Below are 18,452 nucleotides of genomic sequence, written 5' to 3'. Positions count from 1 at the left end.
TTTGCTTTGTGACTGATCTTCAGGACTCCATGAGATTGCTCTTGAGTTACCATGAGAATGACTTCAATTCTGATTTTTCAGACACAGAAGAATCACATCTGTCCAACACTAACATGCTTTCAGCTCTAATCACAGTCATCCGTTTCTGTCTTAATTCAGCAAGATCTCATGCAGAGGTCTTTTCCCTAATATCTGGGAGAGATGCCCTAGCCTAGGAGATGCCCTAGCCTAGGAAATCTGGAGTTTTCCCACGTAGCATGCAAACTAGTTGATCTGTTAGCCTCTCCTATAATGCAGTCACAAAGAAGACTGTCAAAAGCTCATTAGGTGGTCTTTGATACTCAAGTAAGGACCCCTCACATTTGAAAATAGGACCGCAATGACCAAATCTGGATGCCAATTGTACTACAACAAGCATTATAATCTTAGTGGTAATAATACATCATCTGCATACAACAGTAAAGAAGCTACATTCAGAATAACAAGGATATGCTTTTCAGGTGGCATTTTGCATACACAAAAATCTGCTAATACTGCAACAATATTTGTTTCATTGTTGCATATACCCATGTATCCTAAAAATGAGTGAAGAAAGAGAATGAATGCATTCCTCAAGAACATTAGTGATTATGATCTCTCGTGCAAAGTGCCGCAAGGCGAAGCTTGATTCAAGGACTGAAGTTGACCTTCTAAGGTTCCTTTTATGGCTATGCTCCCCTTCTCTATGACAGCATCATTTCTTGGCTTTCCAGCTTTTCCATGGCTTTCCCCATACTTAAAGCCTGAAATGTATCTCCTAAAATCTTAATCACAAGTTAAGAGCTTCAAGCTACAATTTGCTGGTATTTTTGGTTCTCTCCTTTTGCTGTTCATTTCACCTGATGCTGCTTTGCAGTCCACCTTTGAAACTAAACTCAGTTCTCAGGCTGAAAAAGTTATCCGCCCTTGTTCTGGGTGGATGGAAAAGCTGGAAAGACATAGATAAATACCTTTATAAGCTAGAGTGCTGCTTGCCAAGTTTTGTTTTAAGAAAGCCAAATGCAGAGCAGGACTTTTCAACTAGGATAAGCTATAATTTCTACAATTATTAGTTGAGAGTAGTGTTCCGATGGCCCTACTGGAGCCAGATACTCTATAAACCAGGCTTTGTTGTACTGGCAGGTCCCAGGAGCAGTGGACTACAACTCCAATCGCTCCCCAGATGGTATGACAAATGCTGGGAAATGTAGTCCAAGTAGCTTTTCCACTAAATGTTTGATCAACCCTGCTCCCTATGTACAAGGGGCCTGCCAGTGTGGCAGGAGGAGGATGGGAAATAATAAAAGCTTTTGCACGCAGCAAGGGGGTGTATCATTTCCCTGCCAAGTCTCTCCTGCTGCCAGAGCCATTAAGCTCTGCTGGAATGCAGTAGAGGCTTAAGTTCTACAACTGTGAATCAAGCCTCATGGGATTCAAGTCTCATGTAGCTGGAAGCATGTTATTATAAGAAAGGAAACAGAGCTCAAGTCAAGGTCATCAGGTGAGAGAGACTGGGGAGACTTGGAAAATGTTGTGGTTAAAGGTTTTTGTGAGAGTGGTGGAAAACTACATGCCAGAGCCCTCATTTGTGGAGGCCTTTGGCTCAAACACCATGAATACACAGGGTGTATTAGGAAGCTTAGGTGTTGTCCACAATCTTATCTGGTCTTGTGACTTGTTCCAGTGCCCATCCAATCACCCTGAAAACAGCTCAGAACTCACTGGATACTTTCACAGGTAAATGCAGTATCCCTCCAAAGCTGAGTAACTATCTCAATAAGATTAAGCCTGAACTTTACCTAGAAACAAAAATGACTAAAATGAGGTCACTGTACTTGTTTATGTTGCGAAAGGACAAGGTTCATCAGAAAAGACAATAATGCTGGGAAAAGTTGAAGGCAGCAGGAAGAGAACAAGACCAAAGAAAAGATGGATTGACTCAACAAAGAAAGCCATAGTCTTCAGCTTGCAAGAGGTGATTGGGGCTGGTAACAATAGGACCTCTGGGAGTCACTAATTCATATGGTTGCCCTAAGTCAGAAGTGACTAGATTGCAAATAACCACATCCTGTTAATAAAGTATCTAAAAGCATTGGTGGCAATGGATCCACTGATACCTTCAGTTGGTGGCAAGGAGGGTAACTCACTGGTAAGTCTGCAATTGTCCCAACAATGAGAGTCATGTTCTAAGGAATCCTTGTCCAGCAGTTCAATTAATCTAAAAACCCTTTTTTGCCCTGCTTACATTTTTTGGGACGTGGGAAGAAAAAACATCCCAAACTGGCAGCATGCCCAAGACTGAATTATGGGACCCATTCCCAGTCTCTCACTTTATACTGCAAACAATAAGATCATCTCCTTTCTTTAGGCAATTGACAGAGAAGTGCCAAAGAAAATGCCAGGAATCCTCCACAGGGAACAGAATGTTAGCATACAGTTAACTGTTCATGATAAGCAGAGAGAGAGAAAAACGGGGAAAGGCTAAGCAAATTGTGCCCGAATGACAAGACTGAATGGCCAAAAGAAAACAATGGGATCAGATGGTTAGTAGAGCATACAACAGTGATCCTTCCACTTTCAGGTACTTTTCTCTGTTTTACCTGGGGATGGGATCACCATTTTTATTTTAGTTTTAGGATTCCAATAACACATAGGTTCAGTAATGTGCCACACTGCAGAATACATGCCAGGCATGGTAGTGTTAGTCACAGCTCCTTAACTAGAAAAACTTACAGTCCCACCAACCTGTTTACTGACAATGCAGAAATGAACGATGGAGAAGAACAGAGTAACTGAACTATGACTTTGGTGCTACGAACCATCGCCCAGACTGTTTTCCAACACTAAAACCTCACTTCTGGCTTTGCAGCCCAACTATATTATATTTTCCTCCCCAAGTATGCCCTTGTCAGTTTTCACATGACAATTCAAAGTTCTATTCATAAAAGCCATCTCTGATTTCTATGATAAGCCAGGGAGCTGTGGTAGAGTTGTCTGAATAACACAATACACTGGGAGCTATTAGTCAATATCTTATTTCTTAAAAAAAGAGGTGTGCTTTTCACTGGTACAACCTATACCATGAAACTTGGACTCCTCCAACTTAAGGAACTAAGGAGAATAAAGAGCACAAGCTCACAAATGGTTCAGCACATTCTGGGAATGTGGATGGCGAGTTGAAAACTGTTTCAGACTAGCACATACAATCAGTAAAGCACATGCTCAACATCCAGCCTTTCTTGTAAGAGAGAAACTGTGAAGAATTACAACACTAAGAACACAATATGTCCGGACTGCCAAGTCTTATTTCTCTCTGTAAAATATAAAACTAGTTGATTCTCTGTTGCCTTCCAAGAAACAAGGTAACTGCTATCTGATCATGGGTTTATCTGGACAACCTGGTGCATAGATGGAGACAGGCAAGTGAACATATGCTTGGATACTAAATTGCTCTTTTGCTCCCATGAAGGTAAGGGACTTCCAGCCAATCCCCCCCCCCTTCTGCAATACGTTGGGCCATTATCCCACAGCATTCCTATAATTTGTATCATCCATGATTACTGCCCATGCTGGCTGGTGTTGATAGGACATCTGGAGGACACCAGATTGGAGAAAGCTCTTAGGTCAACACCACTTCTACTCTGTATTAGTAAAAGAATGAAAATCCAAATAAGGCTTGAAGGCCACTCATTTGCCAATTGCATGACAAACTGCAAGAGCAAAATACTCACAGCTGTAGAAAGTCGAGAAGCTAATGTCATCTCCAAGTTGCCCTTCAGTCCCAGGAGCGCTGGAACCAAGATGAATACTTCAGTCACATATTTGAAGACATCCCAGTGCTGCAAAACCAAGAAAGTCTGTAAGGATCTATTAAGAGATTACTGAGAACGTAGCAGTTGTTTTTGACCTATGCAACCAAGCACCTGAGTTGTTCAGCATCTTATCAGGGGGTGCCAAAAGAGATCAGAGAAAGCATCCAGAAGGTAGCTTGTTTCCTGTTACTGATGTTCCCTCCTTGTAAAAGCTTTGGCTATACTTGGGACAGAGGATATGCAGAAGAAAACTGCTAGGCAAAAACTGCTGTAGAATGAGCCACAGAACCCTGTACTATGCACATACTTCTTGATCAATGAGCAGGGAAGGTGCCTTGGCACCTCAGAGAGGAAAAATGTGTGCTAGATATAAGGGGGAAAAACATTGCAGATGACAGATCTTGTTCTCTTTAGTGTTAAACAATCATTTATTGGCGTGAAAAGTAATGGTCCAGGACCAAAAAAGTCTGAAATCACTACAGTTTCAATCATATGTACTGTAAAATGACTTGAAAGTAAAGTCAACCAAACACTGTAGTAAAGGTAAAGGTAAATGTTCCCCTTGACAATTTTTGTCCAGTCGTGTTCGACTCTAGGGTGCGGTGCTCATCCCCGTTTCCAAGCCATAGAGCCAGCGTTTTGTCGAAGACAATCTTCCATGGTCACATGGCCAGTGCGACTTAGACACAGAACGCTGTTACCTTCCCACCGAGATGGTCCCTATTAATCTACTCGCATTTGCATGCTTTCAAACCACTAGGTTGGCGGGAGCTGGGACAAGCGACGGGCGCTCACTCCATCACGTGGATTCGATCTTACGACTGCTTGGTCTTCTGACCCTGCAGCACAGGCTTCTGCGGTTTAGCCCGCAGTGCCACCACGTCCCTTTTATACACTGTAGTACCTCTGAGTAAAAATGTAATACAGCCATTTCCAGCCCTTTTTGGCCACAGATGTAAACACCACATGAAAGAAATCTAGGCCAAATCAGGATTATATCAGTCACATAACGAACCTTTTGGTGGTGTGTGAAGAATTTTTCCAGTCTGTGGCCCCCTTTGAATGTGCCAGTGGCCCCCAGGGGGGCATATGCCCCCTGTTGAGAATGGCTGATGTAATGGACTCAATATATGTCCCGAGATTCAACCACTTGCTTTAGATTCCTAGACCATGGATGATAACAAGGCCATCCTCTCTCAAATCTATGCATTACAATCTCTTTTTTTCCAGCTAACACAGATGCAAAAGCAGAAACACTATGGAAACAAAAAGGAAGCAACTAACAATAAAAGTTCATTCTCCCTGTCCAGCGACCTGTAAACATCCTGTTGCTTCCAGCATAAACCCGATCACTCTGCCTAAAGAGGAAAAATATGGGTTTCTGAGACAGTGCTAATAACATAGCAAAGATTATATCATAGCAGGAAGGGAAGCCACAAGAACCACAGGTAAGAACTGCCTACTGATCACTCTAAAAGTGTTAATCGTGAAGACCAGTGGAGGTTCTTGACTCCTGACTCTGACTTTGACAAAGAAAAGTGCCCTGAAGCTTTGTGGCTAAATGATTATGTTCAGAAGTCACTGATTAAAAACAGCTTTCCATAGGTACTGTCGGTATCTTAATATTTGCACTCTATCCAATTTCTTGCAACAGCACAACAAAGGCCACTCTTCTCACATGTCTAATTTATGCAGGTGGGTGTGGTGTTCGCCTTTGTGGCCCCTGCTTGTCTGTCCCTCACAAACGCTCACGTCGTGTTTTCCTCTCGCTGCCACCAGTGGATTACCTCAATTCACAATATAAATGACGTTTTTCTGAACACTTGACTTGTGAAGAGAAACAGAACTTATTTATTGAAGTGAAGCAGATTGAATCATAACAGAAGTTTCTCAGATAAACATTATACACAAGGAAATCATCAACAGTTCTCTCAGTACATACTTCTTTTTTCTTGCTATATCATTACCACCTTCTCTACCTAATTTCCTAACCAGCTCTATCTCTCTCAGTATCTGTTCCCTCTCTCTCTCTCACTAACCAGCCCTTATCTGACTCCTCCTTTTCCCGCCAAGCCTCATGTAGCGAATGAATCTGCCTCTCCAGTCCTCAGAGGATCATGCAAATCAGTTCACGAATATGAATGGCATGAGTGTCACAGTGGTTATGAGAAAAAGATTGTTAAAATAATTTTTTGTACTATGAGTCCCATGCTGGCTGCCTGATTGTGACAATATTAGTCCAGAAAAGTAACTTCCCCAGGGTCTTTGTTTGGAGAATTAATGTATTGTGGGTTTAAGTGTTCTCTTTTTTCCAGAATGTAGAAACTAAAAAGGCTAAATGCTTTCCTTAACTATGGTTTAAGCCTTGATGTCCTCTTTCTCCAGAAGGTGAAAGATAATCTTTTGTGTGTGTATGTTTTGAAATGTTTAGTTATGCACTATACCATGAAGAGAGGAAGAAAAACCTCAAGAACACGGCCAGACAGCCCGAAAAACCTACAACGACCATCAGATTTTTTGTTTGTTTGTTTGTTTCTCTTAAACATATATGTGGAATTAGTCTAGTGAAAAGTTGAGATTGACAGAAGGAACATTCGTCACCCTGTAACTGAAACATTCTTTATCAAAAGTGAATGGGAATACACCAAATTTTGGAGATCTATAAAAATTTACAATTTTTTTTTGGTTCATATAGAACTTCATTCTCCAGTATGATGTGTTGTAAAGGGATGGCCACAGCTCTGTTCCGCATGTGAGACATGAAAAATGAAAGCACACAGTATTCCCGGTTAAAACTAGATGTAACTAACTGCAACAGGAATCTACGGTGATGGATAGACACAGCTGCGACTAGGACAGCTGCAAAATGGTAATGTGGAGACATTTTGCATGCTAATATACTAGACTAGAAGAAAAAGAAGAAGAAAAATACTGGGTGGAAATCATGACACAATATTTTACTTCAAGAAACCAGAATACTGCTGCCTTTCAAAAACTGGCAGTATTTTATCATAATGGTTAGAATCAGAATGCAGATCCTAATAGTTATAGGCATATCACTACTCCTACTATTCTTGAAGAACCAGTTCCTCCAAACCTTACCTACCCTGCTGTGCTAAAAATGGAACAGTAGCAGGGGACCACCTGGGGACATATATTCTTGTAAACTATTCTGAAACTGAGATCAGTTCTCTTTACCTTTCACAATTCCTCTCATGTGTCCCATTAAGAGTTTCTTCTCCAATCTGGTGCCCTGCAAATGTATTGGACTATAGCCATTACGTCCAACTAGCAGGACTGGGACATGCTAGTTGTGGATGATACAAATTGTTTTCCAACACATCTGAAGGGCACTGGGGTGGAGAAGGCTAGTTTAAATGGATGCCTGAAAAGCTTTATCTTCAAGACTGCAAAGACTGCATCAGGGTGCAGAAAAAAGTCATTCTTAAGACACCCCATTTAACTTGGCAACAAGAAAATCTTTTTAAAAACTGCTATCATTTGCATGCCTTTGATAAAAGAAATTTCTGGCATTTGCAAAGCCACCTGGGACCTGTTCCTCAGCAGCTTCTTCATGGGTCCCAAACTTGACAGACATAAAATGCATTTAATGTTTTTCATTTTTGGGACGTGCCGATAGCATGAGTTTGGAAAAGCACTGACAATTACTGGTATCACAACACTGATCCCAACTGCTCGCATTACTGACGTCATGGAGGGGTCTGTAGCCCTGTCTCCCTTCAGTCCTGAGGAATAGAGCATCTCTGAATATGCTATTTAATATAGGTTAAATCCTCCTCCCCAACTGGGTTTTATACACACAATTGTAACGCTGTAAGGTACTACCCAGAAACAGTAAGAAAATCTATTTGATGCAAAAGGCCCCGCAACAGAGTAAGGGCTTCTCCACTCTACTATATGTTTCGGATTGCTACATAGCAAGCCAGAGCTACACAAATGTATGGGTTGTAACTGAAACTGGAGCAATAAAATTCACACAGGAATGTTATCTAAGGGGTGTGGGGGGGAGGCTTCTTCCAAGGGGAAAAAAATACGACACTTCACTTAAGTCAGAAGACAGGATTCATGGGTGCCTGCCAAGTTCTTTAATAACATACAGAGGTCAGGATCCGTTGGCATATTTATAACCATAATGGGGACCTTGCTGGCTCTTGTCGAGAATGCCCTTTGCTTAAGAAGTCAAAGTGCCGAAATGAAGGCCTGCAACATTAAGTCTGCAATGCTAGATGTACTAACTGGGAGGTAAGCCCCACTGAACACAATGATAGCACCACATGGCTCTGAAAGAAGAAAGAGAGATCTATTTAGTGTCTTATGAGGGTCACTGTGAAAATAGGCACCCAAAGCAAGGAGAGAGGTAGAAAGCGGACACTAGATTCTGCACTATATGACCCAAAGTGCTTGGTCTATTCCTGTCATTGCCAAAAGAATGGTTTACTGGCAGCTCTGTGTATCCAGATCATTCAAGGTCAGTTCCTACCCCCAACACATAAAGCCTTCCGTGCATTTGACCTGACCTTTCCATGCAAATGTGCGAGATGGGTTTCGTACAGCATTTGAAAACATTTTTGAGTTTTGAAGTCAAGTTCCAGAACCCAGCCAGCTTCATCCTATCATATGCTTCATCCTATCCCCTCAACATTCTGAAACTCATCCTGAGAGGGGGGCATTTTCCTGCTCTTGGAACACATTATTCACACTGCTACTGTAAAGTTATAGGTCTGAATTTTTATTTTTGTATAGCATTTTAACAGTGCTTTTGTTCAACAATTTTTTACTATCTTATGAAGATTCGTATTATGACAGCCCATGCTGTACTCAAGTTAATGTAGTACAGACATGTGAAACATCAACCAAGTTGGAGAAAAAAAATGCATATTAATCAGGGATTCAAAGCAACTATTTCAAACCTCATCATGATTAAGTCTTTATACATAGATTTTGTTATAATGTCAGTGAAATCATGGGCTTCCACCCAGCAATTTAGAAAAAATAAAGCTATGACAGATCAAATAAATACTGTAGCTATCACTTGTACCCTTGGAACAATGTTCAACTACCATACACAGCAGATGCAGCTCTTGTACGCGAAGAGACTTCAAAATACTCTGGCTATTACACTGGTCCTTGACTAGTGTTGCAAAGGAGGTAGACAGTTTAGGCAAAATGGCCATTCTCTCCTCCACCCTTTCAAAGACTGAAGATAATACAAGAGGAATAAATACACATTCATCTTTACTTGTATCTTCATCACACTCCCTCAAGCAGACTAATCTTTTGTTGAGCATCGAGACACGCTTTGAACTCTTTTAAAAGGCCAAGGGGAAATTTGGTCACATGTTAAAACATTATTCCTCAGGAGCTCCAGTTACGATTTTCCACTGCAGTAATAATATTTTTAAGGTACTTTGTCCATTTAACACTGAAAATGTTAAGCAAGGACTGAAACATTAATGTATAAACAGAGTTTAGTGGCTTGTAGAGTCTAACTTCCTTGCCCAAGACACAATATCCTATGTCTGCTTACACTTTCTATAAGCATTGTTTGTTTTACACTTTTTTTGTCCTGGTTGGCATGAGGAAGCTCCAGGACTGGATGCGAAAATGTCCCTGAGACTCAAACACATTTTTACTGATATTTAACACAGATCTGCCTACATCTTAGAATCTACTGCTTCTCATTATCTTAATTTTCATTTGCAGTATTGATTAAAGTCTGCCAGCACATTGTGTTTTATGGCTATATAAGTTTGAAAGAGGAGGCTAGACAGCCAGGGTTATCTCTACAGTACATGGTTACAGCAGTTTAATAGCTGCCATGGCTCTATCCTGTAGAATTCTGAGATCTGTGGTTTAACAAGGGACAGGGCTTTAGTGCACTCTCCTAGATGAGAGCACTAGTCCTTTCTAGCAAAGAATGTGAAGTACATCACCATATAACAAACCCCAGGATTCCACAGGAAGGAACCTTGTACCTAAAAGTGGCATCAAACTACCATTGCTCTGTTGTGTAAATACACACTGCAACTTCTTTCACCTCTAACCCAGAAAAAGGAATTCACCTTTCATCTCACTGGTGAAGGCAGAAGAGAAAGTGGCAGACTGACCTATCACCCAGACTTCCTTTCCACGGACATAAGATGGGGCAGCTGTAGGATAAACTTTGATGATGCTGGGGAGCTGTAGAAGTCAAGCTGCTAAATAATAGGAATCAGGAGCTGTATAATAGAAACCAAGGGCTAAGAAAGAAGGCCATCTTTGCCTAGGGAAAGAAGTGCTCAAACATTTAAAACTAAAAACAAAAAAGTGAACATTTGGGAAAAAAAATGGCATTAAGTTAGGAAGTGCCAACATTTGAGAGCTGCATCTTTCTAAAGAATCTAAAGTAGTGCAGATTTCTGACTGAGGTATGAAAAAAGATCTGAAAACATGCTCCAGATTCCAGTGGAAATGAAGAGTGCATGGAGGTATTAATAAGAGCATTGACGCCAAAGAAAGATGGCCAATAAAAGCAAATCAGTCAGCTTTTATTTTCTTAAACTATTGGCTGTTAGTTTTCTATTTTGCCTTTGTGTAATTCCATTGTGAGGAGGACATTTTAAATGATGGCACATGCGCAAGATGCCCCAAAATGGCAAATAGCAGACACATACAACTGTTGAAGTATAGTAGCCATTTAGGTTTGAGATGCACTGAAATTGTGGGAGGTGTAGTTAAAAAAAAAAAAACAACTAACTTCCCCTCCCCTCTGATTTTGGTAGGCTTTTGCCCTGTAAAAAGGTCAGCCTTATACTTTATATTAACTTAAACCACAGAAACCATGAAAAAACACCCACTAAAAATTAGCTTGAAATGATACAGAAGAGTTTTTTCTTGAGAATCATTCTAGAAGAGGAGATATTCTTATACAACTCTTCCATTCTAAAAATAAAAGATGTCAACTAGTTTCTTACACATTTCCAATGCACACATACAAACACCATACAATCAACATCTGTATTCAATCTGAGACATCTGTTCCTGTCCCACCAGGACTTACTCAAGGATCCTATGAAATGTATCTGGAGGATCACCAAACTCAGGCTGGTAGAACACTGGTTCTAACCCATTGGCCCAGCACTCATACCTTATTTCTGAGGGGATCCAAGCAACATGAACACTTGCACAGAGATAGTTAATGTGAAATATACCATGTACAAAGATATATGGTTCACAATGTCCTACACTCAAATGCTGGCAGATGTCTGCTGCTGCCACTGCTTCTGAAAGTGTGCTGTGGTTTGGATCAGTATGCACATTCATACCATGTTTAAGTCTACTCAAACCATATCTCTAGCCAGCAAAGCCAAGTTCATACACCCAAGACTAAATCAGGGCTGCACTGTAGATTTCCTCAATCCAATCTTTTTAGAAAGTTCATTTTCTCTCTTAAGAAGTGAATTATTTAGACTTAAGTCATGCACTTCAAAAAACAAACACGTGCATAGTTGTCATTTGATATAATTCTTTACAAAGGCCTAGCCCATAATACAAAAATAAGATTAAGAACACCACCATCTTTAGGCAGGCACTAGAAATAGAACCCCTGACAAAGCCCCGAAATCATGCAAATATTTAACTCAGCATTCAAAAAGGCTTCAAGAAGTTGACGGTTGAGAGAAGGAAGTGTCAAATCCTTTATCTATTTATGGCTAAGCATTTAAAGTTGGCTACACAGTAGGCACTTTGATGTACATGGGAGACCAACGTGCATCTCACACAGATGCAGCAGCTAAAAGCCAAGTTTAGGCAATTATTTATATCATGTAGCAACTTCCTTCCACAGGCACAATTTAGAATCTGAATGGTTGGGTTCTGCCCAGAGCATTACCAACTGTGACCAGCATAAATGAGAGAAACAAGTCTAACAAAAGAGCTTTGGCCTTTAACATGACCTGCCAGTTAGCTAGGCTGCAGCCAAAGGAGCTAAGTGATACCGTAACTCAGGAACATCATTTGAGAAGCGGCTGAGAGCAGGAGAATTTCACATGACCTGGTTTTCAAGAAAACTCAACTGGAAATCTCCACCGCTCCTGGCATTTCTAGTACTGTATTTATTTCACAGAAAAAGGAGTTTGAATCTGGGCAAAACTCACATGAGACTACCTATAATGCAAGAACTCAAAACACACCTTTTCACTCCACTGCTGAACAGGTCTTTTAGCTGCCTAGCAGCCAATCTGATTTGTCAGTATTGATATCATTAACAGCCTTGGCCAGCAGCTGCACAGTTTTACTGCAGCACTCTGAGTCATTCCTAGATGAGTAAATCTCCAGGCGCATTCACCAACTCCAAAAGCACTACACACATTCAGAGTTAAGGTAACCAAAGACAAATTTTTATTTACTTAGAACTCTTCAGAGAAGTTGACAAGTCTTTAAAATCCAAACTCTCCAGTTGGAAGGAACAGAAGCTTAGTTTAAACGAGACACTGGACTTTATAGCTTATGTTGCTTAAATGTGAGAATTATTAGACTGACTGGGTGCTATTTAAAGAGCACTGATAAGACAGAGCCACTTTGCTATTGACCATCTGAAATGTGACCACTTACACCATGGAGAAACATTCCCTTATGTCAAACAAGTGTAGTTTACTGGCTAAGTAATTTTTTTAAAATCCCTAAAATTGCTAAGTATATAGCCTGATCATACAACCAGTCTTTAGACTAAAATGCTAAGCATTTAAAGTAATTAATTTATTTCATTTCTATGTCACCTTTCTCCCAGCAGTGGGACTTAAGGCAATTCAGTCCATAAGTAAGAGTGGAAGGAACAGACTGCTACTTTAATAGGATCCAAAGCCACCTACACACTCATGGAATCTGAGCACTGAAAATAAGACCTAACCTGAAAATAAGCCCTAGTATGAGTTTTCAAGATGCTCGTAATATAAGCCCTACCCCAAAAATAAGCCCCAGTTAAGTGACACTCCACCCTCCACCTTTATGCAGCATTGTGCAGCAACCACAAGCTGACATGACTGTATTTGAATAAACACAGATTGTTTTACATGAAAAAAATATAAAACTTCCCCTGAAAATAAGTCCTAATGCATTTTTGGAGCAAAAATTAATATAAGACCCTGACTTATTTTCGGGGAAACATGGTATTATACTGAAAACACTGAGTCTTACCTGCACAATGTCCAGCACCATCCCAGCAGCAACTGTCCCAAATCCTGCCAGCAGGAAAGGAAAGAGAACTTGCAAGCCAATGGAGAAGGAGGTCTCTTTGAGAAGAGAGGTTGGTTCTGGGCCCCGGTCTGTGCTGGTATCATCGCTCTCAGTAGTCTGACTGCCATTTTCCAACAGGGCATCCTCCTCACGTACTCCTTTGGCATTGGCCCGTAATTCTACCACCACCACCTCCACTCCTCTTTTGTCTTCAGGTCCTAAGAATTCAGAAGATTCAACAAGATGCTCCCGGTCAGGGCTGGAGAGGCAGTCTATAGGGCCAACAACAATGGGTAGCACTACTCCATTGGGGGGATGAGCCTCCTTTTGTTCCAGCTTGGATGTCATGTTGCAAGATTGTGTGGCCTTTCTCCACCTCTCAATATACTACAGAGGACAACTGTTAGGAAAAAACCCTTTGGTTCGGAGGTTAAGACAATGTGTCTTTTGGCATATGGATGCCACTCTCCTCAGGTCCAGAATTCTGTCCTTAGCTGCAAGGTCAGCTCCCCTAGCAAGACTCCCCATCAAGCACAATTCAGAACTGGAGACGCCAGCCACAGAGCCAGCAGAGAAACCATAACAATTTCAAGAGAGGTCAAAGCCACTCGAGTTCACTTTCCCTCTCCCCAGGCAAGAATCCTTGGGGCACGCTCCTTAAACAAGATGAAACGATCCAGTTCTTAGCTTCTTTGGCTTGTGGCTTTCTAGAGCATCATCTTCTCAAATTCGTGTCCTCCTTATTTTAGCCTCAGCTCTTATGGCAACAGCCAAGAATAGTTCAGCTGGCCTTTACAGCTGACAGGAAAAGGATTCTTCAGAAAGGAACTTTGTGAATTAAGAGTCTTTTAAAAACAGTTTGGGATAAATTTGGGCTTTAGCTTTTCAAAAAATGAAACAAAATAAAAATAGTCTAAACTCTCAATTCATCTTCCCAGCCAGTCTTTATTATCCAGAAAATTTGAAAGATCAGAGAATTGAAAAATAGAATTCCCCAAAGTATTTCTTCTCTATTGCAGAGTGGTATGCTCTTACTCTGTCAGGAAGACCGTGCTTTCATGAGGTTCCAGATAGTTATGAAGAGCTTGATTAATATCTCGCAATTGGCCCTCTTAATCTCTCCAACTCCCCTTTTATGCTTCTTGCACAAGAGCCTGGTTATTGGTGTGCTGTTAGAAGAGCCAGCCTCCTTCTCAGAAAGAAAATCTCTCACCTTACACCATGTGACAATGAAGATTTTTATTTAAAGCAACATGAGGACCCCCAAAAGGCTTGTACTGTGAACATGTCCAGGAGTTGCACTGGAAAGAAAAACCTTCTATGGCATCTTCGGAGATCACGCTGCTCTCACCCTGAATACAGAAGAGTGGAAAATACATGATATAACCTTTAGCAACTGGAGAATAACTCTTTCATTCATAAAGTCCCACCCTCTCATGTACTAGCATCTAACATCAATGGCTTTATTGTTCTTCACTATGCTGGTTAGAATAAGTACTAAACACACAGACATACGTCAATAAAAAACAGCTGTCAAGGAAGAGGCCCTTATATTTCTGTCATCACTACAGTATTGTGTTTACTCTTCCCTCCCAACACTGAATGTGATTCAAGATATTCACACAGAATCATAGAACATAAGGCTCAGATGAAGTCTATACAACAGACAAGCATCACAGTTTACTACTTTATAAGCCAAGGCAACTGTAGCCAATGAACACTCTTGACACTAAGCCAGACCAGCATGCTACACTTTCAGACCCAAAACTCAATCAGGACGGGCACACGTAGCCTTTTTTAGCTTCCAAAATCAAAAGCTGATGACTTCCCAGTGAGAAAGCAAAACATTATCTGACTGAGGCATGAATGTGTTAACGCATGTACACTACTGCCCTCTGCAGTGCTGTCCTCTTGATGCTCTTCGCATCCGACAGCTACATGGTGAGCACACAGGCAACAGAGCCTAGTCTAGCCGAGTGCAACAGATCCAATTCTGACTGGATGGGCAGGCCCAAATCCCCCCCTTGTTCTTGTTTAAAACTGTAATTTAATTTTGAGAGTCAAGAGGGCAAAGCATACTATCACTTAACTAATTTTCTCCACAGAACTAATCTCTATGTGGGGGAGAAGCAAAGGCTTTTTAAATAATTTACTTCTGTCTTTCTACACAGAATCCCACATGGGGCAAGCCACCTCAGCACACTATGCCCCCTTACCATAGCACATTCTTATTAAGTGCTACATGCCAGCAATGACTTGTGTGTGTTCTGTGCCATCAAGTCAGAACTGACTTACAGTGACCCTAATACGACTTTCAAGGTACGTGAGATATTTAAGGAATGTTTTTACCAGTTCTACTCCCTTAGTGAGTTTCAATGGCCAAGTGGGGATTCAAACCCTGTTTTCCACAGTCCATCACTCTATCCACTATACTACACTGGGAATCCTGTTAACAATGTCTATAATCACTAGCATGCTCACTGTATATACCATACCACCATATTCTATACACAGGATGACCAGAACAGGTCATGCACTCTAATCCCACCCAATTTTGGAAACCTAACAGGATTAGTCCTGTTTATGGTAATACTTGGACAGGAGACCACTACTTGGGATCTTCACAGAGGGCTCAGAACAAATCTTGCCCCAAACTCTAGAAAATGACTGTCAGTCAAAGTTAACAATATTGGGCTAGATGGACTGACCAGTGCTCTGATTCAATATAAGACAGTTTCCTATTTCCTGGTTAAGCAAAGAGTCCTGAAAGAACAAGAACCAAGAATTGTGGAGACCAAATCATACTGAGTAAAGCTTTCTTCAGGGGACTTCAAGCTGACATAGCAGTAAAGCTATCTAACTTTGCCTGAGCAAATGGGAGCTATTAATGTCTTCAAGGGAGTGAGGAAAAAGAAAGGATTTTCCCCATGACACAGAAAGAAAACACTGGACAGATACTTAGCCTTGAAGAGTTAGACAACTCAACTTTATTCATATTCGGAGAAATTAAGTGCTGTTACCAGATGAGTCAGGCAATGCTTTCTTCACCCCTATATGTCATCAAGATCAGCTCTGATGCATTTCAGGATTTTGAGTATTACCTACTTTCACAAGTCACAGACAGACTTGCTTCTTGAGAGCAATTTACATTCTTTCTCCCTGCCATGTATGAAGTTCACTGTATTTTCTCTGCAGCCGAGTGAGGCGTCCCATATTCACTCCCCACACCCATAACACCAGTTCCCTTTACTCCTGATCTTGTCTCTTCCATGAAAAAGTCAGAATCAGCTCATCTGCAGTGTAGTGAGATGCCTCACTGAAAGATCTTCCCCTTCTCCTCAGCCTGATCCATATCAGCAGCATCTAAGCATCTCTAGCCCAATACATTGTCAAAGTCCCTTATTGAGAAGGGAAACAAATCTATGTCCAACCACGGGTTCTTCTTAAACATTCACAAAGCCTGCTCAACAACACTGCCTTTAGCATACCCGAGGAATCTCCTCCACCCCTAAAGACAGACACCCCGACACGGAACAGCTGGGAGATCACACATGAAAAGCAACCGCTATAATCGTGTGCTAACGGGACTCCACTTCTCAGGCAACGGCAGCATTGCAAAGCCATTATCCTAAACCAGTTATTGTCCCGTGTTTAGTGGGGAACCCCAGAAGAGCAGTAAAAGGAAAACCCATTAATCCTTCTCGCCCCCCATCCCTTTAAAGGCTCCCTTAGAAGCCCCGGCGTTTTCCCCTCCAGTAACTATTAACCTACTTAACTTCCACAGGAGAAGAGAGAGACAACCCTACCTGTACCGAGTAGTGGCGGCGGCGGCGGCGGCGGCTGCCTTCTTGGCCCCTAACTCTCCGACTTCCTGAACCTTTTTCCTGGGTTCCAAGCCCTACCGCTTCCCCGGCCACATCGCCCGGTCGCTCCACTAATATTGCAATTGGACCGACGATTGAGAAACCGCTGCTGCAAGCGGAGCGAAGGAGGGGCGGGGCGCCTCTAACCTCCCTCCCTTATTCGCGCAGTTGACATCATTGGTGTCCAATGAAAGGAGGAACTTTTCCTTCCTGCTCCCCGCGGATTGGCTCCAGTGGCCCTGACGCAACGGGCAGACTCAAACGGAGGCGACGGATTGGTAGAAGTTCTGGCGAATCGTAGCAGGGAAGGAGGCGGACTTTGGGAGGGAGGATGGACTGCAGACTTGGCGGGGCGGGAGCCAATCACATGTTCTCGGCAAAAGCCGTAGCGTTCGTTTTTTTCCCCCTGGGTGGCTGTTCGGAAGCGGGGACGTGGAGGGCTCTCTATAGGAGAGGATTGGAAGGGAGTCAGTCAGGAGGAAGACTTGGTGTCGGAGATGATAGTCGTTCTCCTCGAGTTGAATTAGATGGTGGAAGGGAACACCTTAGGCTGCAGTGGAAGAACAACTCGCTTTGTCATAGCCCGCTAAATAAAACGGACCTCCCTGAAAGCAGAAAATTAGCAGAGCAGCGACAGGATAATATCGTCTCTCTATGGTGCTAGTTTTCTATTCGTACGGAGGGTTTGTGTTTTGTGCGTGTATCTGTCTTCCAGGAATCAGCGCTGAAAACAGTACATTCACCATGCAACGGGAACGTATGCGTCTGTATTAAGGAGTGCCGTGGCCCTAAATTACGGGAGGTTTTAAGAGAGTCCACAGCTGTAACGGGAAAAAATGTATTGCTTCTGAACAGTTGCATAAAACTTTAAAATCAAAACAATAATACATGCCTTTAGAGGGCCCTCTTAATCTGACGCTGTAAACCTCGGTTTACTTAGCTTCCGATCTGCTTGAAGTTAATACAGCCCATTCTATCTACAACCCTGCGATGTCACTCGATGTCACTCCACTGCTTACCTCGGTGAAGCTTCACCCTGTCTACAAAAGAAAGGACCAAATGGCTAAGAATTCACTTCCGAGTTTGATGCTGGTTATGATTTGCATCGAATGTGCTGCAAGGAGTAATAATAACAGAGTTAGAGACATAGACCTGTTACTTTATGTGTAAACAGGGTTTATAATGTGAGTTGAGAGTCAAAACTCCATCATGTGTTGTGCATTGTATATGATGACTGCATGTTCAAATATTTAAGAAGATAACTGTAATCATTACAGTTGCAATCCTAATTTATTTTATTTATTTATTAATTAAATTTATACCCCGCCCCTCTAGACCATGTCTACTCGGGGCGGCTTACAACATAAAATAAATCTATATAAAAATATATAAATTCAATTACAATATTAAGACAATTAAGTTAAGAAAGGAGTACCAAGATGGGATAGAATAAGAAGAGAAGAGAGAGAGAGAAAAGACTTAGCTGACTGGAGGGAAGGCCTGCTTAAATAGCCAAGTTTTTAAC

At 41.7% G+C, this 18,452-nt stretch overlaps 1 protein-coding gene across 1 annotated transcript in view; it reads right to left on the bottom strand.

Moving 5' to 3' along the window:
* Window positions 1-17,081, bottom strand: part of SLC41A1 (solute carrier family 41 member 1) — a 43,512-nt gene extending 26,431 nt beyond the window's left edge. The window contains exons 1-3 of the mRNA XM_020797742.3: window positions 16,871-17,081; window positions 13,026-14,416; window positions 3,750-3,857 (exon numbers count right to left, since the gene is read on the bottom strand). Of these exons, the coding sequence (XP_020653401.3) occupies window positions 3,750-3,857; window positions 13,026-13,412 (495 nt within the window). The 5' untranslated portion in view covers window positions 13,413-14,416; window positions 16,871-17,081. The remainder of the gene's footprint in view (window positions 1-3,749; window positions 3,858-13,025; window positions 14,417-16,870) is intronic.
* Window positions 17,082-18,452: the final 1,371 nt, after the last annotated feature.

The sequence above is a fragment of the Pogona vitticeps genome, chromosome 4 (genome assembly GCF_051106095.1).
Source record: "Pogona vitticeps strain Pit_001003342236 chromosome 4, PviZW2.1, whole genome shotgun sequence".
Lineage (NCBI taxonomy): Eukaryota > Metazoa > Chordata > Lepidosauria > Squamata > Agamidae > Pogona > Pogona vitticeps.
This window is presented reverse-complemented; position numbering and strand designations above follow the sequence as displayed.